The sequence below is a fragment of the Strongylocentrotus purpuratus genome, unplaced genomic scaffold, assembly GCF_000002235.5.
Source record: "Strongylocentrotus purpuratus isolate Spur 01 unplaced genomic scaffold, Spur_5.0 spur5_scaffold_17, whole genome shotgun sequence".
In the NCBI taxonomy this organism is placed as follows: domain Eukaryota; kingdom Metazoa; phylum Echinodermata; class Echinoidea; order Camarodonta; family Strongylocentrotidae; genus Strongylocentrotus; species Strongylocentrotus purpuratus.
Window position 1 is genome coordinate 3,048,498 of NW_022145602.1, and position 23,680 is coordinate 3,072,177.

The following is a 23,680-nucleotide window of genomic DNA, read 5'->3' on the forward strand; positions in this document are numbered from 1 at the left end:
CCAATACCATTTTTACATTCAAGATAAACATGATACAACTATACAGACATTTATATCCCTGTAACAACGATAAATCAAAGAAGAAATCAAATGGATCTATTAATCAACATCAATGTTCTATAACAACTATACACACCACAACAAATTATCCAGATAGTACTTAAAAGCTCACACAGCTTAAAATTAATGGTAATGGAACAAGGGAAGAATTTTTTATAAGTTCCAGTTGAGCACTTTAAGCCACTTCCTTAACGACATTCCAGTTTTTCCTTAAAAAATGTAATGATAAGAATTACTTCTATTTAGAGAGTGTAGCTTCTATATGAATATACTCTACTGTGCTTAATACAAAGCATCACATTACTACCCCTGCACGAGCTAACCGCCATGATAAGGCGCCAAAGCATTCAAGGAATTTATTTCTTCCAGCTAACCACTTACTTCACCTGGATTGAGAGTGGCAAAAAGCACAAGTGCCGCGGCGGGAATAAACCACGGACCATGCGATTCACAGTCCGGACAGTGGTCATGTATCCACTATACCACGACACCATTAATAAACATGGAAAATGCGTTTGTATGTGTTTTTATTAACTTTAAAAAAAATGCAAATCAATAATTTTGTTAATGATGTATTTTAAATTTCATTTCAGCGAATTATAATTCCAGTTCATATCAAAGGCCTCTCAAATAAAATAAAAGCATTATCTGAGTTCAAACGCAAACTGAATAAACGTGTAATCTGAGTAATATATTTTACGTTATGCAGAACGTACCATTATGTTCAGCCAAATAAATGAAGAGCTTTGAATTAACATTCAATGGTGAAAGCCCTTGAGGGTGCAATTGTGCGTATTACGATCCATCCATGAATTTCTTTCAGGGCCCAGTTTCATAAAACTTGTTATCAATAACAAGTTACAAGCTACTGTTAAAAGCAACTGAAAACATGGCATCTAATTGGCTGAGAGCAAATTTGTCATAGAAATTTAGCAGTTGTTATTGATAACAAGTTTTATAAAAACGGACCCCAGGGGTGTTGTGCTGCAGCCAAGATCACTCCAAGACAGTTATATCTCTGGATACAGAAGAAAACAAATTAAGTGATGATTATAATGGTGATGATGCAGCTACTTCTTGGAAAACTACTACTTCTACAACTAATACAACTACTGCTACTTCTACTATCTCCATTATGTATTTCTTTACCTACTACATGGTACTACTACTAATACTACTAATAAGGAGAGAAAGAAGAAGAAGGAGAAGTACTGAGAAGATGAAAAGAAGAAGAATAGGTAGAAGATGAAGAAGATGAAGAAGAAGAAGGAGAAAAGGAGGAACAATAAGAGGAAGAAGACGAAGAAGAAGAAGAAAAAGAAAAAGAAGAAGAAGAAGAAGAAGAAGAAGAAGAAGAAGAAGAAGAAAAGGAAAAGAAGAGGAATAAGAGAAAGTAGAAGAAAAGGAAGGCTGAAGAAGAGTTGGAAGAAGAAGAAGATGATGATGAAGAAGAAGGGAAGAAAAAAGAGGAAGACGAAGAAATTAAATGGAATAAGGAGAAGAAGAGAAGAAGAGAAGGAAGAAGAAGAAGGATAAAGAAGAAGACGAGGAAGAAGAAGAAGAAGAGAAGAAGAAGGAGAAGAAGAATGAGAAGAGAAGATGAAGACGAAGAAGAAGAAGAAGAAGAAGAAGAAGAAGAAGAAGAAAGTAGAAATGGAAATAGAAAAAGAAGGGGAAGAAGAAGGAGGAGAAGAAGAAGATGATGAAGAATGATAATAATGACTTTTCCTGATTATTAAGAACGAAAACACTTGTAATGATTGCAATATAGTGTTGTTCTTGAATATTGAATAATTACATCCGTATGCGTTTAAAGAGAGCAGAAGTATTATATGTATGATGGTGAGTTAGGTGTCTGGACAAGGAGATTTCTCTTTTGCCTTTAGATTTACGGCACATATTAATCAAATAGCACTCACCAGTCACCACCATGAATATTTGTCCGGCATTAGTCTTAAAAGATTTATGAAATATTGCTTGTAAACTTCTTCAAATTTCTGTTTTAAATGAACTGTCCGAATACACAATTTAAGCACAATTAAAAATTTGTATGATGATTATTCATTATTCAAGTTCTCGATAGGGGAGGTTAAAATCTGCAGTATTGACCTATAACCTACTGGAACCTGGTGGTCCCTGTATTAAGCCAATGGGGATTGGATAATCCAGTAGTCAATGGCTTAATAGTAGGGACTTTTAGATTCGCACGAAGACAATGGGGATTGCTACGGTCGACGTCCTTTTAATGCACTCCCTTGAATGGACGTCACACGTATCAGTCCACGCAAATCTAAAAGTCCCTATTATTCGGGAAAGCATCACTTACTATATCGGTGCTCATCATTGGGGGAGAAACCCGGGTTCTGCATTCCTACTCCTTGCTCACTGCACAGATAATACAAACAAGAAAACAGAGTGGAATAGCATACATATAATTTATTTGTTTACGAGTTTAATAGTGCGAATATTTTTACGAGTTGAAGGATTAACGTATTAGCAAGTACAGGGAATCGAACCCTATACATTGTTATTGTTTGGCATCAACCAGACAAGTACAGAGGCCAGTCACTCTATACCCCGTGATCCCGGTATTATGCGTAGCGAGAACATACAGGGAACTTAGTCCTGTAATACAAACATAGCAATTGTTCGTACGATTAATTTTCGCGATTAATTGCATTGATTCATATGTGCAATCAATCACACCAAATCAATCATGCCATCTACATTCTAAGAAAAAAGGGTGCAAAAAAAGAGTTTGCACCCTTGACATAAAAATTAACCCTATTGAAGGAAAAGGGGTTCAAGAAAGGGTGCGATATAAGATTTTGCACCCTTCCCACAAAAATGAACCGTATCGTAGTTTCAGTTTGGATATTCATCATGCTATTATGTTCTTATCATTTCATTTCTTCTGTACTCACTTCTTGATTTTTTTTTCTATTTCCACAGCGCTTAGAGACTTGATTGTAATTTGCGCTATAAAAAAACTGATTATTATTATTATTATTATTATCGACCAAAAAAGAGTGCAAATTAAAAGTTTGCATATTGCATGCATATTCATGATCACTTTTCACGCATACAAATACATTTATCATGATTTGTTAAGCAAATTTTGACAATGCACATCAATTTTGTGATTTGTATTTTCCTTCGGCATTATCATTAACCAATAGATTATTTTGTCTGATCATGTTACAATTACATTCACATTTTAGCAATAGATATATTGATTATATGATTACTAACCAAAAAACAACATGCATGTGTAATATGTATTTGTGTACGAGCAAATTGCACCCCTAATGGAGCAGGATTGAACCGTTAAGGGTACTAACATGTCTCCTAAAAGGTGCGATCTGGCACCCTCCTTAAAGGGTGCAGGATTTAGCCCCTAAAGGTGCTGCTATTGTTGCATCGGTTTGTACCCCTACTTCATAAATGAAATGCAGCCACATATAGCAGCGATGAAGTAGGGTAAAACATTTACACGCTGCTATCTCTAATATTTCCATAATTTGATTTCATCTTTCACAACGCATTGACTCGTTACTTGGTGATACACTGACTCCTCAAATTCCCTCTCATTACATTATATTAACGACATTAATACCCGCATTAATATCACTCGCCGTGTAAATTTCAGTTTCTAATTTCCGCACGCAGTAACAACTGTTGTAATACACTGACTCCTCAGATTCCCTCTCATTATATTATATTAATGACATTAATACCCGCATTAATATCACTCGCATCAAATGCCATACTTGTTTTCAAACTTACAACTCTTTTCTCCCGCCGTACAATTTTCTCATGAATCTTAATCGTAAACTTTATAGTCAGTCCCCTTCCCTCTACACCGCGTTCAATTAGATGTACAGTGTACAAGTAATACATTTAGGATATTCTTTCTGCTGTGTCCTTGATTTTGATTGAAATAACAACCAACATGGCAACGACCTCGAGACCTGCGAAGAAAAGGAGAGTTTCTGATGAAGGCAGAAACTTTAAATCAGATTGGTCTCTAAAGTATTTCTTCATAGAAGAGAAAGGTGGACCACTTTACCTCATTTTCACCAGAGTATGTAATGGAGGTTAACAACATAGTAGAAAAGTGCAAGCCACAGAAATCACACTAAATATAAGCCTGATTTGTTTTTCTCACTGATCTTGTTGTTTGCTTGTTTGTTTTTGCAGAATTTCAGGTGTGTACACGTATTGCATGAGTGTGTGTGTGGGGGAGGGGGGAGACTAGCTACGGCCCGCCAAGTTATGCCAATCGTTAGCTGTGGCCCGCGAGCTTTAAAAGGTTGGCCATCCGTGCCATAAAGGGTACTAACATGTCCCCTAAAAGGTTCAATCTGGCACCCTTTTAAAGGGAGCAGGATTGCACCTTTAAAACGGGTGCAGGATTTAACCCCTAAAGGTGCTGCTATTGTTGCATCGGTTTGAACCCATAAAGGTGCATAGTTGCACCATTTCTCCTTAGTGTGTAGTGCTAAGCAGTGTTACAGGGTTCAGAACCCTGCACCCAATTCATCTTACAAGCACAGGGAATCGAACCCTTTACCTTGCAATTTATTGGTACTACTCACGTATCCCTTGTGCCTTTTCCCCTCGAGTGCACGACGACGGCGATGGCGATGAAGACGACCAGCATGACCACGATGACCGCAGCTACGGCCATGCCTATGATGGCTCCCTTGGCCAAGCCACCACCTACTTGGCCGGCAGACAGGGAAAGTATAAGAAGGGAACAGGTCAGAAGATGTTCAGTTTATGATGTAATCAAGTTAAAATATGTCGATTGATGTACTATTACCAGTTTCTTTTTTAAGTAACAGATTATATCATGTTTTGTGTGGTTTTGAATAAAATGAACTGAACTGAAATGTATTTCAAAAGAGTTATACGTATAGTCTCTATATGCAAAGTAATGTACATGTTTGAAGTCATGGTTGATATCTTTGAATCGGGTCTTTTAAAAATCATATTATGAATCAACTCGTAGAGCCTCGTCTAATTTAAAATGCCTTGGTAGGAATCTTTTTATTTGGGGAGTGGAATTCAACTTAAAGAATTGACTAATAGATCGTCTCCAAAAGAGAGTAATTCGATCATTTAATTTTTGGTGAATATTCCTTCATATTAGGAAGTGACCCTCTAATGTGATTCTTAAAGGCCCACTGCACTACTTGCAGCTACTTGCGCCCTCTATATAACAAACAATGCCTAATCGGTGACCATAGCTCCCCCATGATCCTCTTTTTCTTATGTTAACTGAGAGCTGAGTTGATGAGATAACCACCTGTCCAGTGAAGGAAAACAAAATAACGACATGGTGTCACCAATTCATCGATTTTTAAACTGGTGAGAAAATTCCCTAAATTATCCATCTCAAAAGAAAAAAAACAGCAAAACATAAATAAAAACACCCACAAAATGTTGTAATGGATGGAGGGATTTGGGGCTCCTAATCCGCAGCGACGTCTCTTAATAAGCCCCTGCAAGGTCACTAACAGGTGATTATCTCATCAAATCAACTCTCAATTAACAGGAAAAGAGGATCATGGGGGGACCAACGGGCACCGATTAGGCACTGTTTGCTATATGTAGAGGGCACAGGTAGCTGCATGTAGTGCAGTGGGGCTTTAATCAAACCGCTATGACACGTATATTACCTGATCCTGAACCTTGAAGTGAGGACACTGTCAAGGTATCACCTTCGGAGGAGAGGATGAGAGTGCCGCTGGTAGACAGGTCGGCCGCATCCTCGGCCAGAGAATCAGCAACATCTTGAGTGTAGGCATGAATCTCAATCTCCAACTCAGCGATAATGCTGCCAGGGCTGAAAGACGTGGCTTCACAGTCCATACCTCGAAGGTCCGATCCTAACTCCCGCCTAAGTTGATTCCCAATCTATTAGGAAATAAAAATCAAATAATAATAATAATAATAATGGTGGATTCGTATAGAGCCAGGTATCCTCTTACATCACCTGGGTTGAGTGTGGCAAATGTAGATCAATGTCTTGCTAAAGGACATTAGTGCCGCGGCGGGTCTCGAACCATAGACCTTGCGATCGACAATCCGGTGACAACATGATATGACAGCTCTACACTGCAAACCTTATCATAATTATAGCCTTGGCCTTTTGTAGGTGACCCAAATGTTTTGCTCCATATATGTTGGATTCCCTGCTGATTAATGATATTCAAAACAGTAGGTTTTTGTGTTGTTGCTGTTGTTTGTATTTTAGGCGTTCAGTCAAAATTGTTTGTTTAGTAGTATATTAGGGCCCCGTTGCACAAAACTTACCATTGGTACTTTGCCATCAATGGTAACTACCATGGGAACATTGATTTTGATTGGCTTTTGAGCCCTGTTACCATGGTAGTTGCCATTGATGGCAACGTTTCCATCAATGGTAAGTGTTATGCAACCGGGGGTGTTTCATAAAGCTGTTCGTAAAGTTACGCATGACTTTACGAACGACTTGTATATTATGAAAAGCCAAATGGGATGCTCAATCATTCTTGATTACTATTTATTAAGTTGAACTGTGCAGATATAGAATAACATTCTTGTTATAACAAACATTTTTAATGCAAAATATAATTTTTGCAATAATTTAATTGAGGTTATTGGAAATATTAGAAAAAACTTTGGGCACCCTCTCTGGCGCTTCATATACAACTCCTTCGTAAAGTCATGCGTAACTTTACGAACTCTTTATGAAACACCCCCTGGCCTACTGCTGTCTATGACCGGCAAATAATATGTCGTTCAGAAAACTGTGCGCCTGTAGAGTTAGAATTATTACTTTAATATGTTATTATCAATGTTTTGTCGTCGTTGTTGCTGTTGTTTTCACATTGTTTCAAACTTACCACTCCACAGTACAACGTTTCAAGCTCCTTGAAGCGAGGAGAAGCCTGGTTCTTCAGATCATCAGTGAACACAAGAATCTCTCCGTTTAGACTCTCGCCCGTAAGCGTCATCGTTACAGTGCTAGTAGAAAGCTCTGGGAATCGGAAACAAAATATTTTAAAAATTCACTCTTGCATCAAATTTGGTTAAAATTTAATAATGATAGTCTAATCAACCTAGGAAAGCCTCATCAGCAACAGATAATACTGTTCTCCGTCAGGGTCCTTTCATTATTATAGGCCTATCTACTAAAAAAAGTGATAATAATAGTAATAATAGCTACATTCGCGCTCGCATCTATCCCATGCGCTCCTCAGGGCGCCTACGAAGTGTTAGCGAAGCTGCCCCGAGGCGCTACAAACATTCAGGGAATAAATTCCTACCAGGTACCCATTTAGAACACCTGGGGAGAGACTGGCAAATGTAGATTAATGTCTTGCCAAAGGACATGTGTATCCTAATAAACAAGGGTAGAGAGTTGAAAAAAGTGGGTAAAACATATTGTCTAACGTGTCTAAATATATATGTAAGCACCGAGAAAGGCTCGAACCCGGGACCCCTCATATAAAAACCAATCCTCGAGGCTCGAGGAAATGATATGATAATATTAAGAAGAAAAGGATGAATAATAATGATAATAATTATAATGATAATATCAACAATAATAATAATAATAATGATAAATGCTTGCTACACCTGGATTGGATTGGCAAATGTGGATTAATGTCAGCTGGCTGAGATTCGAACCCTCAACCCTTGAATAGACCTTTTTACTTATTTTACGCATACCTTTTGAACAAAATACTCTCTTGATAACTAAAACAAAAAGGAAGTTTTTTTTCTCCGCCTTAGCAATAATTGATGTATGCACAGTGAATTCAATCCATAGGGACTGACTGGTGACCTGTGTTGAGGGGAACTTTCATGTATAAATTGAAATACATTAGTAATCCGGTCTACCGAGAGACAGGTGAATAAACTAATATACTTCGACATCTCAACAATAATTTAGACTCACTCGTAAAATCTGTCTCCAGTGCCTCGCAGACCCCTTCCACGCCCATGTATCCGGTGTAACGATAAATGGTATAATTGCTGATTTTAATCTGAAGGTTTTCAATCTCAAAGATTGGTTCGATGATGTCATCGATGGCGTCATTGAAGTACATTGAACACCTGTCGTTGTTTGTAAAAATCTCAAAACTGCTTTCGATGATATTCCTGGCAAAAGTCTGACGCTCTTCGTTATCATCTCCTGTATAGATATACAAATATATACGATTTCAAGATAAAAATATGCGTTTAAGAAAATGTATAACTATATTAGATGTATGACGAAATGATAAAGTATTACAAATAGATACACAAACAAACGAACAACGAATTGTTGAAAGAAACCTCCATACCAACGCCTTCTATTATCCATTCTTCACTTCGACTCTTTAATTAAATAAATGATTACAACATGTATATACTATAAATGATGCCCGAATTAAAGACACCAGTTTAATTTTAGTTGAAGCTTGTTCTTTAGTTGGAATATCAGAAAACTCTAAAAATTAACGCCTTCAAAGCCTTTTGATATTCAGGAAGCAATTGTCAGTCTTTTTAACCCCCATGTTCATATAATTAGAAGGCAGAGTCACAATGAATTTCTTGACTCAAACCTGATTGGTTTTTGCAAACCAGCAAAGACAAACAATTGTAGTTTCAGCTCAATATAAGAAATGCGTAAAGATACAATCAGGCTGACAAGGTTGATAGGGAGATAGGGATATAACCCTGCAGAAACACTATACAGTATAAGGATATTTTGTCCAGTGTTCTTTTTTATTTTTGAAATAATTTACCGCATAAGCTCATGTAAGTTCGTTTGGCTTTTATTTTTGTTTTTTCTTCATAATATTATTTTTCCCCTTAATCCGTCACCTGTTATGGCTAGTACCCTGTCGATTTCTTGGCAGAGCGCTCGTCTGCTGTCATATCCTACAGCCTGGGATGCAATACGAGCAGCATTCTGCACAACGTGGTACCATTGCGAAGTAGAATCTATCCCAAACGACTCGAGTGTCTGGTCCCAATCTTCACAGAGTAGAGCTGTCTCGTGTAGATCGACAACCAACAGCTTAGCACCAAATTCCGATATGATATCAGGTATGGACCTGTCCAGGAACTGGGCGATGTTTGGACAGATGGTAGACGGATCATTGATGTCGATGTTGTAGAGGTCTTTGGTGATATTCGCAATGATATCTAGGATATACATGTATGGGTCTTCCTGTCTGCGAACCCTTTCACCAGTTCCCGGGCCGTAGATCAAGTCGTCGATCATCTTGGTTACGTCTTTACAGAATTCCGTCGCGTCAAATGCCTCCAAGTTACTAGCTGCTTCGCGGATCCTCCCGCAGACTGGCTTATAATCCCAGGAATCTTGAACATAAGACTTAAACTCGGGTACCATCGATTCGAGCTCAGGTAAGACGTCTGTGCATACAAAGGCAAGGGAGTCGATGAGTCGGTCTTGTTGCCAGATGCCACCAGCAGCACTCAGGAAGAACTCAACGGTCAATGTGGTCCCATAGATGAGGTGAACTGGAACAGGGTCTGGGAGGTCTATTTCATCTGAGATTAGAAATGATATACATGCCATTTTACTTATCGCCAAACAGATCAATCGATATAAATGAGCAACCAGAGGCAAGTAAGTTTCAATAAATTCTAATCCACATTGCTCATGAAGTGTCAAGTTATTTTGTATCATCATTTGACCAAACGCATCGTATGTTCTGTTTATTTTACGCAAACCTTTTGAACAACCTCACTTAATGATGGCGCCCCCAAACTGCGCCTGTCGTTGATTCAGTAATAAATACATCTTCATTTGTATTGCAATTAACCTATCCACGATGACTCTAAGCGTTTTTCTGATATACTACAGGCTAACACTCATGTTTCATTTTTGTAAGCAAATTATCTACTAAAAATTGAGCAAAGAATACCAAAGAAAGTACAGAACAATACAATGTGTACTACAAGAAGGGTATTACAGGTACGTAATGGTATTGGAATTTACGGCCTTATTGCAGGCAGCCGACGATCTGATCGAAATTTGTTCTGTGAGCGTTGTTTTAATGAAACGAACACAAAACATGTTTTCTTTATTCTCTCTTCTTCTCTTTGTTTTATAACATTATATGTTTAATATTATTACAGTTTATGAACTTACACGAGACAGCGTTCTCCATTGCTGTGCAGACAGCTGTCACTCCACCATCAATACCGGTATAAGCAAAAATCTCATCCTCCGAAATCACAAAGGCGTGTATGTCCATACGTATGAGGGGCTCGATGACCTGGTGAATGACGTCATTAGCCAATGGAGTACATTTGTCAGCCTCCTCCACGGTAGCGAAGATTTCGGAGATGATGTCCATGGAGAACGTTCTCCTTGCGGCGTTGTTATCTCCTGCAAAACAAAAAAGAAGCAATACAAATTATGAGCACCATAATATCTCAAAGACTTTCGAGAAATCAACGTAAGGACATTTGAATACCACATAAGTTTGGCTCAAATAATCAAGTTCGGATAACATCCTTTTGCTATCATTATAATGTTCGCATATTTTACATGATGGTGAACGTGGCTATTGGAAAGTATCTTGTCTTTTGGGAAGTCTTTGGTATCACGTTGAGATCGGATCACTGTAGGATTAAGCCTATATACTGTACTTCGTGAAAACTATTAGAAATCGAGGACGACTCTATGTTTTATCGTCCTTGACAGGACGACATCGGTCGATCAGTAAAACATGGTGACGTCACGCTGTAGCGGCACACTGTGTATCTGAGTGGTTTATTAAAAAGAGACCAATCGTTTGCTTGTTTTGTACCCTTGGCTTCCATGTCGGTATTATATATATAGCTAAACCATCAATATCATACATTCACTACTGTCAAAGACCAATGCGGGTTTAAATCGACATTACACTACACATTTAGGAAAAAGCGACTTGTGAATGGCTTAGTCGAAGCGGAGAATAATTGGCCAGCATCATATTTAATTATAAGACTAGTTAACTATCATATGGGCCTTAATAACAAACTAGGTTTTTATATGTTCTTTAGTCGTTCATTACCCAACAATTATACAGTCGCGATCAACTGACATATCGTTTGTATGGAGCAAGGAGGGCCTTAACACATGTCCTCAGACACAGTTTTAATATCCTTCAGGAGTAACCAAGACGGATAACTGAATAGACACCGGTAGGCAAGATGAAATAAAAAGAAAATAAGAAGTCGATATTTTAGCAAACATTAAAAAAAAAAGTAAAATCAATATCTTACCTTGCACCGATAGTGCTTGCTCAAGATTTCGACAAAGATCCTCTCTGTCGTCATATCCGACCGCCTGAGATCCGATACGAGCGCCCTCTTGGATAATGTTGTAGTAAGGCGACGAGGAATCGATGCCTTCATCTGCAAGGAAGCCTTGCCAGTCTTGACAGATCGGGGCTGCCTGGGGTAGAAGGGCACTCATCAGTTCCTCCCCGAGCTCAGAGAGGAGATCTTGAAGAGATGGCCTCAAGAAATTCTCCTTGACGTTGGTGCAGATGGTGTTGATTGTAGATAGGTCATCGATGATCATTTTGATGTCGATTCCATAGAGGTCTTTGGTGATTTTGGTCAGGATTTCAATGATACCCAGCGGATCATCCATATTTTCTGCTTGTCTGCGATATCTTCCGCCACTGTCCTGAGATATAATGCCATTGACCACAGTAATTATGTCATTACAGAATCCCGTTGCGTCAAAGGCATCCAGATCTTCAGACGCTTCGATGACTTTATCACAGACGAAACCCCAATACAGACTTGACTGGTCCACTTCCGGTACCGCCGAACCGACTACCGGTAGGACACCTCTGCAAGCATAGGCCATTGAATCAATGACACGATCCTGCTGCAAGATACCACCAGCAGCGTTGATCATGAATTTGATGGTCAAACCAGGAAAGATCTCTCCCGGGTTCTGGAATGGCTGGAATGGCTCGTCATACCCTGAAGCCATGGCAACAAGTATTGAGATTGCGAAAAAAGCAAACGACCTCATTGTTGGATCGTTTAACAGCTGGCCTAATATAAGGTCGATCGCACCAGTCGAAATCGAGATAGTTCAACGTTTCAAGTCCTGTAAGTACATAAATATATAGAAATGAATTGCGAGAAATCAAGTTATGCTCAGACTTACCACAGCATTAAATATACTATGTCCCTTTTGCAGCCAACATCAAATTCTGTAGAACTTTGCAGGAATTATGAATATGTCATGTATGTCCTATCTGTGAAATTTAAACGTAAGCAGTGTCCTAATATTCAAATTATGCAGGGAAAACCGTTTAATTGCTAGACTTTACTGTTAGACACTATTGAGTGACAGACTGGCTTTCTTCTTCTTTGGTAATAACATACATAAAATGAGCTGTCAAGGGTACATGAGCATTTGTCTACATCAATAACCAACATCTTGTAATGGCCAAAATTTTGTAATGGCCAAAATTAAACTGATTTAATCCTTGCGCAGCGTAAAACGTACGACCATTCGGTACAATGGTCTGAAAATCAGACTATACTGGCTCTATAGCTCTTAAGTCGATTCGAAAACTAATTCCAGTTCAACATTAGTATTATCTTTCAAATGCCGTTGGAATTAAACCTTTTCATATGTTTGGCCTGCAAATGGGGCATAGTACCCTTAGATACTAACCTTTACAAAACCCATAGGCCCGTATGCTATCCTAACTCGAATAAAAATGGGCCTAGGTCTATCTAAATCACGATTAACAAATTTAAACTTTAGACGTCAGAAAGACTTCCTTTTTTGGAGGCATCGTTTAACAATGTTAAATCTGAGATGCACGGCACTACGTGTAATCAGTGTCTGTGATATGGTGTAATATTGAAGCCCTAAAAAAAATCGCGCTTCAAAATGATCAAGAAGTGCCTCAAAAAAGTAAAAATCTTTGAGTAACCGGTTTTTACCATACTTGTTTTCCCCAATAGACTGTATTTGTAATTCCAATCATAAATATCTTGATAATCAGACAGGCGATCAGCTTGTAAAAATCATGGGGTTCCTGACTGACATAAAGGTTTATGATTATCATTGCAGCATGAGCTAAATACAGGATTTTTTTTAGAATCTGAGACAAAGTTACCGGATCCCTTTAAATCCGATTTTGTTTAAAAGCATACACCCAGCATCGGGTATCGGGCCAATGTCAGATCATGGTCATGTAATATAGATACAGAACAGGGGGGAGGGGTGTTTCACATAGACTAAGATTAACTTTAAGTTGGACTTAACTATGACAGGCAGTTCATGCCACTGTTTGCTCTCACCATTATGATCTTTAGATATTACATATTCCTTCAATAATGAATTATCAAAAATGTAAATTCTGTTAAGAATCCTTAAGAACCGCAATTTAAAAGGAAGAGAGAAAAACGGAAAGGAGGATATTGAACCATCGTAAGGAAAATTAAGAAATATAGATTATATCAGAGAAGAAAAAGAGGGAGAGAGATCAAGAGTAAGAAAGGGGGAAGGAGACAGATAGGGAGAAAGAGAGTGAGAGAGATAGATAGAGATAGGGAAGAGATTGAGGATAAAGAGAGAGAGAGAGATGCAATGGGAAAATTAGTAGATGAGATAACATGTGGACAAAAACTGAAGTAATAAAAATTGAATAGAGAAGAAAGAAGAATGACAATTTGAGAAATACGCAACCCCTTGACTTGTGCAGTCGATTCCGGAAGACGATAGGTACAACCATTCGAAACGTCGATATAGAGCATGAGTGGGCATTTTAACAGAGATAAATAACCCTGTCGAAAGAATATGTGATGTAACCGCATACCTCAATCAAATATGAGAATGAAATGTACAAATTTGAAGGACCAACACAAAGGGAATATCCATACGTTTCTGACGTCACCATCTACTGTTATCGGTCTCGCGACCTTCGACTCTGTCTGCACAATGAGTGCAAGCAGGAGAGAGGGGAGAATAGAAGAGTAGATTAGAGAAAAAAGAGAAGAGAAAGGAAGGGAAGGAAGAAAAGAGAAGAGAAGATAAAATAAGAGAAGGGAAGGGAAGTGCAGGGAAGGAAGAGAAAAGAAGAAAGAGAAGGGAATAGAAAGGAAGGAAGTGAAAAAAGAGAAAAGAAGAGAAGAGAAGAAGATGATAGTGAAAATAAAAATAGGCAATACATAATAAGAAAGAGATGGATTACATGTTCAGTGATAATTCCATTATTATCAATCAATTCGAATTGACCCAACCGGGTTCTTAGCTGGCAAATTAGGAAATAAAAATGAATATTTACATTTTTTAATAAAAGCTCAAACAAAATGTTAAAAAATTGATATCATCAAATCCAAAAATCAATATGGATTTGGCTGCATATCAGGCAAACTGGGCTGAAACTTTGGACATCAAAATGTATGCACCTTGTTTAGTAGCATTAACAACATATATAGTGTGGGGCATTTGAGTTATAACAATCGGGTACTTATTAACATTTGAATTTTCTATCATAACCAATGTTCATTTGCCTATTTTGCGAATTATGTTTATTATGTGGATCTGAAAATATAATTTCATTCACTGACCCATTAAGACATCACTTTATACACAAAGACCCTTTAGAGTTGCCACAATATATGCACATTTATTTGGGAACATTAATATAAAATGTCTAACATGACAATAGCTAATGCACATAGTATGTAGATTGTTATACTTTCCACTAATATTGTTCTAAAAAAAACAATACAAGTCAGTTCATTTATGTTTATAGATCCCTCTACAATTTGTTATTTCTTGGCCATCTTCCAATTAATTTACAATGGCCCATGTTTTATTTGTGTCCTTTCTATTATTTTATAGCAAAAAAACCATCAACGAAAATGTCTACAATATCCATGTTTTCAGGCGCATGCGCTCTTTATCCATGTGCGGGAGATCTGGGAATAACCACTTTTAAAGGTGTAGCCCAGCATAACGTCGAATTAATTTTGACAAATGTAGAAAAAACTAACGGAATAGTAATTGAAGTAGGAGAATTTAGACAAAAGATTCATGAAGTATAAAATAAGTAGCTCATTTATTTTATAGATCCATACGAAATTTGTCATATCTTGGCCATCTTCTAAATCTTTGTTAATGGTAAATGTTTTACTACATGTAAACTGGTTCATGCAGATGACACTGCGGGGGAGGCGTGGGGCGTGACGCAGGTGAATGCGTTTGCGTGCCTTGGGGCTCTCTAGCTGGGAGCAGGCGTGCATGGGTTTGAATGCATGTTGGAAACTGGATTGTGTCCTTGGCTGCGGCCTACATATTATTGTATACATTACTGCATATTCAATAACCTTGTTTAATGACCTCAATATTTTAAAGTGATTATCGTGTCATTTCTGTGGTAACAAATTAATTTGTTTGCTTTATTTGCTATGTTTGCTTGTTTCACGTTGTATATCATCTTATGTCAAGGCTTCTTGCCCACCTATTATTATTGTTACGTACTTCACCATTACAACCACTCCAATCAAATGTTAGTTTTATTTTTAAAGGCCCACTGCACTACTTGTAGCTACTTGCGCCCTCTATATAACAACCAAAGCCTAATCGGTGACCATTGGTCCCCCATGATCCTCTTTTTCTTATGTTAACTGAGAGCTGAGTTGATGAGATAACCACCTGTCCAGTGACCTTGCAGAGCGCTCTAATCCCTCCTGTAAACTATGGCAGATAAGCTTTAAGGGAACCTATAATCTACAAGCTGAGCTTTTTAATAGGTTCCTTACATTTCACCCTGTATATAAACCTTCTATTCAATACAATTATTGTCGACGTCTTTTCAAAGAATTAATTATATAATGTGACACTTTTAGTTTATTTCATATAATGTTCTAATCTTGTCAACTATGTGAATTCTTTTTTGTGAAATGTGAAACAAATAAACTTGAAACTTGAAGAATAATAATTCGAGTGATTTATTGATGAAGGGTAAATAAATCAAAAAGTTCATCACCATCTACAGAATAGAACGGCATGTCAGCTAAGTGGGCAATAGAAGTACATGTAAATCTCAATATGATATTGCATTTCCGGCTTTGGGTTTGTAGCAATAAGCAAGCAATTGGGTGATAGTACAGTCTTGCATGGAGACACATTAACAACAGTTTTACAAGTGAAACCAGTACAGATACAAAAACACCTGAATACAAAGAACAGGAAGCTGACACCATACACCAGAAGAGGGATTGAAAGAAGAACTAATTGACACGATTAAAGAAAGAAAAAGTACATGTACACGGAAGTATTCGTAGGCAGGGCGAGCGAACGAGCCAATGAACAATGGCAATAGTGGAGCATATATCTGAGCATGAGCATGTTCCTGGCGAGATGCCCAATAAATATGATGGTGCATGATATCAAGGAGGAAATACACGCAATGTAATTAGATGCGCTCATACCAATATGTGAAAGTATTGCTGGTGGTTGTTATTATACCTGACTGCTAAGTCAGCATAAATGCTTTTAAGAAAGCAACCAGACGGCCAACGGCTTTAGGTCCTCTCCGAGGGACCTGGTAATAAGGATTAATGCCTTACCAAAGGGCACTAGCGCATCACCTTGGCTTTGAACCCGGGTCACCGGATTACGAGATCACTGCTCTACCGACTGAGCTATCGCGCCTTCTCAAGTAAACAAGCTACAGTATGGAAAGCATGATATTACTAATATTTTGAGACATAACAATATTAAAGACCATCAGTTAATTCACTGCTTTTAGTACCGATTCAAAACACATGGGGAAATTGAATACAGGTGGGTAATACCTGTGTCACAATTGTTTCTTTTTCTTTTGATTAAACATGCAATGAATAAGAACAATGAAGTAAGAAATATTGACTAAAGAAAAGGGGAATTGAGAAAAGTATAAACGAGACAACGCGAAATATGTTTCTCAGTTACTGCACGATAATAAAGGGTTAAACTTATTGAGAATTCAAATAAAACAGAATGAAAGCAATATAATTACCCGTTAAAACCCTCTGGAAGATTTAAAATGAAAGGATTAATGCATACAAGATAATAAGGACTTTAAGATTTGCACAACAAGAACGTGGACTGCCACGTTCTTTTAAGGCGCGGGTGGCCAACCCGCGGCCCGCGAGCTCTTCTGGCCCGCGGAGCAGTGAAAAAATACTTCATTACATTATATTAACGACATTAATACCCGCATTAATATCACTCGCCGTGTAAATTTCAGTTTCTAATTTCCGCACGCAGTAACAACTGTTGTGATACACTGACTCCTCAAATTCCCTCACATTATATTATATTAATGACATTAAAGGTAATACAAAGTTTTGGGAAATTTTGAAAATTGGGTGGATAGTGAATCTTTACAATTTTGATATATTTGGATGCCCCTGTGGATGTATTATAAGCACTAAAAAAAATTATCCCCTAAAACACTTCTGTTTTCGAGAAAAATTGAATATAAAAATTTACCGGTGCTCCCGGTAAATTCTGATAAATTTCAAATAGCGCCTATGGCCGTACAATGGTAGCTGCGACCATGAAAATCTCAGAATATGTAGTTGTGATATATAATTTCCAAACGGGAATAGCTAATCGGTCGATTTAAGTCAAGAAATATTGTTTCATAGCTAAATTAATATCTTGACCTTGAGAGGGAGCTATACAACATAAAGAGTTTATTATTTATAATTTCATAACTTTAGACTCGATTTCAACCGCGACAACGATCACTGAATATTGTAGGAACGCATATGCTTCCAATATGTTAATTGGAACCAAATTCATGACCCCATACCAAAACTTTGCAATACCTTTAATACCCGCATTAATATCACTCGCCGTGTAGATTTCAGTTTGTAATTTCTGCACGCAGTAACAATTACCGTTGTGAATCGAGAAATAATGTTTGAAATGCCATACTTGTTTTCAAACTTACAACTCTTTTCTCCCGCCGTACAATTTTCTCATGAATCTTAATCGTAAACTTTATAGTCAGTCCCCTTCCCTCTACACTGCGTTCAATTAGATGTACAGTGTACAAGTAATACATTTAGGATATTCTTTCTGCTGTGTCCTTGATTTTGATTGAAATAACAACCAACATGGCAACGACCTCGAGACCTGCGAAGAAAAGGAGAGTTTCTGATGAAGGCAGAAACTTTAAATCAGATTGGTCTCTAAAGTATTTCTTCATAGAAGAGAAAGGTGGACCACTTTACCTCATTTTCACCAGAGTATGTAATGGAGGTTAACAACATAGTAGAAAAGTGCAAGCCAGAGAAATCACACTAAATATAAGCCTGATTTGTTTTTCTCACTGATCTTGTTGTTTGCTTGTTTGTTTTTGCAGAATTTCAGGTGTGTACACGTATCGCATGAGTGTGTGTGTGGGGGAGGGGGGAGACTAGCTACGGCCCGCCAAGTTATGCCAATCGTTAGCTGTGACCCGCGAGCTTTAAAAGGTTGGCCATAGCGCCATCCGTGTTTTAAGGCACTGCTGCCTAATATAACGTCGAGTACGTTCGGCTTGATCGAGAATAAAATTATGAAAGGGTAAATTTACCCTTTCATAATGCACGCAAGACATTTTAACATCGAGGACGTTCGGCTGAATTGGAAACCATAATATGAAAGGGTGAATGATGCAGGACAATTTCACATTGAGTAGTCCTAATTGAGAATTTACACATGAAATGACGAGAGTATGGAAGAAAATTTCCCATTAAATAGTCTAAATTAAGAATTAAGAACCCACTATTATCATTATTATTATTATTTACAAATAAAAAGGTGAAGGCATGCAACAAAATTCCCATTGAGTACGTCTTACCTCGAGTCTATTGAATTTTATGCCGGATTTCTTTTGAAGTAGGTACCTCTTGTTAAAAAATAGCTGAAGACTATCATTACTTGAAAGGAGATTGAATAATGCTTTACACAAGAAAGCTCCAAGAATGAAACAGATTATTGCTTGCTGTACAAGAATGTTATCGAGCGCATGCGCTATTTATCCATGTGCGGGGGATCTGGGAATACTGACTTTTAAAGGGGGAGCCCAGCCTAAACATCGAATTAATTTCAACGAAATGTAGAAGAAAAAAATGGAATAGTAACCGTAGTAGATGAATTGAGACATAAGATTCATGAAGAATAAAATATACTAGCTCATTTATTTTATATTACGAAATTTGTCATACCTTGGCAAACTTTTAATTTATTGTTAATAGCCGATGTTAAGTTGTGTCCTTTTCATTAGTATAGCAAATTGGAAGAGTATTTTTTGTTGTTGATTTTGTTCAGTATAGTGGTCAGTGCATTTCTGTACTTGTTGTACTTATCAATAAGATCCTCATGATGATTTGATTTAATAACTTTTGAATACATTGTATTTTTACACAAATAGATGTTATGATTCCTCGAGTTATGCATGTCAAACGAATTAACTTAGTCTGTGGAAGCGGACAAAAAACCAACGACAAAAAAATGTCTACAATATATTTGCTCTCTTTGCCCATGTGCGGGAGATCTGGGAATAACCACTTTTAAAGGTGTAGCCCAGCATAACATCGAATTAATTTTAAGAATGTAAAAAATAAACGGAATAGTAACTGAAGTAGGTGAATTTAGACATAAGATTCATGAAGAATAAGATATACTAGCTCATTTATTTTATAGATCCCTACGAAATTTGTCATATTTTGGCCAGCTTTTAGTTCATTGTTAATGGTCGATGTTTATGTCATTTTAATTATTATGATTCAGATTCAGATTAATTTTATTGGTCCATTTGGAAATTCAGCTGTTGGCATTACATGAAGCACATGAACAATATACAATCGAAATATTATACACAAATACATAATACAAAGTAGCAAATGTACAATGACATATTCATATGGAAACACGAATATAAATCGTTGATTAATATTAAAATATAGGAAATTGCAAGAGTAATTCCTTTTTTATTTTGTTTAGTAAAGTGGTCTGTACATTTCTGTACTTGTTGCATTTATCAACAAGATCCTGACGATGATTTGATTTAATAATTTTTGAATACATTGTATGTTTAACCCGAATAAATTGTATGACTCCCCGAGCTATCCATGTCATACAAAGTTACTCAGTCTGTGGGAAGCGGGCAAACAAACAAAATGTCTATAATATTCATTTTCTCAGGCGGATGAGCTCTTTATGCACGTGCGAGAGATTTAGAAATACCCACTTTTAAAGGCATCGTTTAACAATGTTAAATCTGAGATGCACGGCCATGTCTGTGATATGGTATAATATTGAAGCCCTACACAAATTGCGCTTCAAAATGATCAAGAAGTGCCTCAAGAAAGTAAAAATCTTTGAGTGACCGTTTTTACCATATAGGTTTCCCCCAATAGACTGTAGTGTTATAAAACCGTTAGGAAAACGCACAATTTGGTTTCGATTTCCAATCATAAATATCTTGATAACTAGACAGGCGATCGGCTTGTAAAAGTCAAGGGGGCTCCTGAATGACCCAAATGTTTATAATTATCATTGCAGCATGATCTATTAAAACCTTGCAGTACATACCAATACTTATTTGCTAGATAATCAACCCCGAGGAATATCCCGAAGAAGACTGCAGTGAAATGGTTTAATTTGCAAATAGTTTTGGGTCGACTGTTAATTTGAGTGGATCATTGCATACACGTACCTCATTTACCTATTTTGTATAGCATGAGTTAGAAAATTTAGAAATATATTTAGAAAATTGCTATATTAGGATTTAAAGACATTCATTTTTGACATATTGTATATTGTCATGATTAGTGTCTACTTTATTCTTCTTTATATTTTACTTTATTTTGAAAATAATCTTCTATTATGTTTCTTCCTTTCTCTTGATAATATTTCAGCAGTTGATTGAGAGATTTGGTAGATATTTAGGATGTAGTATAACAATAGATCCTGGGCACATCACGTATTGCAAAAGAAAATCATGGTAATAAGGATCATAATGAAACCACAGCTACTAGACATACTACTATAACAGCTGCACTGTTAAAGCCAGGGTAATTATGCTGCATTATTGTAGAGCGCTTAGAGACTTCTGATAAAGTAAGTGTTAGGCGCTATATAGGCAAATATAATTATTATACTACTGTCATTGCTGACTATTGAATTGAATTGGATTGATAAGGTTTATTGATAGCAATTTAAAGTCATAAGCTGATACACCTTGAATTCACAAACAAAACTGCAACATATAGAATAAAAGCAATTGGCACCTGCTCGGTGTAAAATAGGCAAATATGCTAATGATGCTGATAAAAATAGTAATATAATCGTTATTATTATCATTACAATACTTTCCCGCACATAATATATGTACATTCTTCACTCCCTGAGGAGCATTCCATCCATGCGCCATTTCACCCTTGGATAGAAAGTCATCTCCACGTATTTGTCAAGTAGTATAATGATTATGTTACTTTACTCTAGAAGCCGAGACTATGCACGTGATATTTGAATGCCCTGAAAAATCTGTAAAATGAGTAAAATATTGTACGCAATATGTCAATTCCACAGATAAATGTATAATATCTAATAGGCTGCAAACTTCGTGTGTGAGCGTGTGTGTGTTTGTATTGCAAAAATCAATTAACCGTAACGCTCCATGCCAACAAGCCAAATGTACACAAATGAAGAAAAGACGCACATGCCTATTGTCACACAAATCATTTTACATGTTCCAACGGTAAAGCCTATCTGACATTAATTTTGATGATCTGACTGCGATCAAATTTTGACTGAAATTGCAGTGGCATTTAATGTGATTTTTCAGGCATATGAAATATTGATGATCTCGAGATTATGGTTGAGGAGGCGCGATAGCTCAGTTGGTAGAGCAGTGGTCTCGTATTCCGGCGACCCGGGTTTGAAACCTTTGATAAGGCATTAATCCTCATTACCAGGTCCATCGGAGAGGACCTAAAGCAGTCGGTCATCTGGTTGCGTACTAACAAGCATGTATGCTCTCCTACCAGTCAGGTAAAATAACAACCACACACTCTAAGTTGCTACATGCTGCACCAAATCGAAATATCGAAATACTTAAACCGTCTTTGTGGTACTCTCACTTCAAGTCGTATACACTGAAGACTGTCGTGCGACCATCTCCAATTTGAAGCAAACTTGGCCATTACTTTGACCAGTAGGATTACAATCCACGTATAAGGTGATTATTTGGATTAGCATTGATTAAAATCTCAACCAGAATGATTATGTTTGCATAAATTCCTATTAATGCAATTGCGACTTTCTCTCAACAATCTAATGGCAGTCAGATCCGCCAATTCTCAGTGAGCTTAAAGGTAATACAAAGTTTTGGGAAATTTCGAAAATTAGGTGGATTCTTTACAATATTGATATATTTGGATGCCCATGTGGATGTATTAAGGGTCCTAAAAAAAATTAGCCCCTAAAACACTTCTTCTTTCGAGAAAAATTTGAATATAAAAATTTACCGGTGCTCACGGTAAATTTTGATAAATTTCAAAGAGCGCCTACGGCCGTACAATAGTAGCTGCGACCATGAAAATCACAGAATATGTAGTTCTGATATATAATTTCCAAACGGGGATAGCAAATCGGTCGATTTTAGTCAAGAAACATTGTTTTATAGCTTAATTAATATCTTGAACTTGAGAGGGAGCTATACAACATAAAGAGTTTATTATTGACAATTTCATAACTTTAGACTCGATTTCAACCGCGACAACGATCAGTGTATATTGTAGGAACGTTTATGCTTCCAATATGTTAATTTGAACCAAATTCATGACCCCATACCAAAACTTTGTATTACCTTTAACACTGGCCAGAATCGTTCTGTAAATGGAAATCTACCTGGCAGAAATCTACTATAATATTCTTACCTTTTCGAAGAACGCCAAGTAAAGGCAAAAACGTCTCGTAGGTAGGATATGTACTCGAATCCGTGATACAGTATCACCTAACCTTGAATGCTTTAACGATCCTTCCCTTTGGCGTATCGTCTGTACATACAAATGCTCCAACACACCTCGAAATGGTAAGTACACAAGCAACCCTCGATGCAAACCATATCATTCCGTTGGTCTGTTATTAAAAAAATTATGCATATTGCACACGTCACTCCATCACGTGACTCTTCTATTGTTCGACAGTGCCTGACAAAAGCGGTCATGTATATTTCATATCATCCATCTATACAGCAGATGACTAAGATGCACACGTTTTGTTTCCATATGAAATATGTGTACAGTGCGTTTCAAAAAAAGTGTATACAACTATGGTAGCTTCTAATCAAAGAGAGTATAACCTTTGTGACCTTGACTCATGTATTGTATTGTATTGTATTTATTAAACTTCATTGATGTACACCAATATTCTGTCTATAAACATAATTATAATCAATGTACAATGTAATGTAACAATCAATATTCTGTTTGGGAACATGTTCATCATATAAGTCAATTAACAATGTAATGTAACATATAATATTATAATATGGATATTTATATAGCGCCGGTATCCGATATATATCAATAT

General features: G+C 37.1%; 1 protein-coding gene across 2 annotated transcripts; it reads right to left on the reverse strand.

Moving 5' to 3' along the window:
• Positions 1–437: 437 nt before the first annotated feature.
• LOC100890203 lies at positions 438–23,055 on the reverse strand. 2 transcript variants are annotated; one of them, XM_030988460.1, is made up of 10 exons: positions 23,026–23,055; positions 11,341–12,184; positions 10,220–10,459; positions 8,923–9,615; positions 8,012–8,248; positions 6,954–7,087; positions 5,751–5,982; positions 4,659–4,782; positions 2,387–2,445; positions 438–1,078 (listed from the first exon to the last, which is right to left on the reverse strand). In XM_030988460.1, exons 2-10 carry the CDS (start codon positions 12,104–12,106, stop codon positions 1,071–1,073), a joined length of 2,493 nt encoding a protein of 830 aa, XP_030844320.1. In that variant the 5' UTR covers positions 12,107–12,184; positions 23,026–23,055; the 3' UTR covers positions 438–1,070. The 2 variants fall into 2 exon arrangements, with proteins under 2 accessions (XP_030844320.1, XP_030844319.1); XM_030988459.1 differs by having other exon boundaries at positions 5,745–5,982.
• Positions 23,056–23,680: the final 625 nt, after the last annotated feature.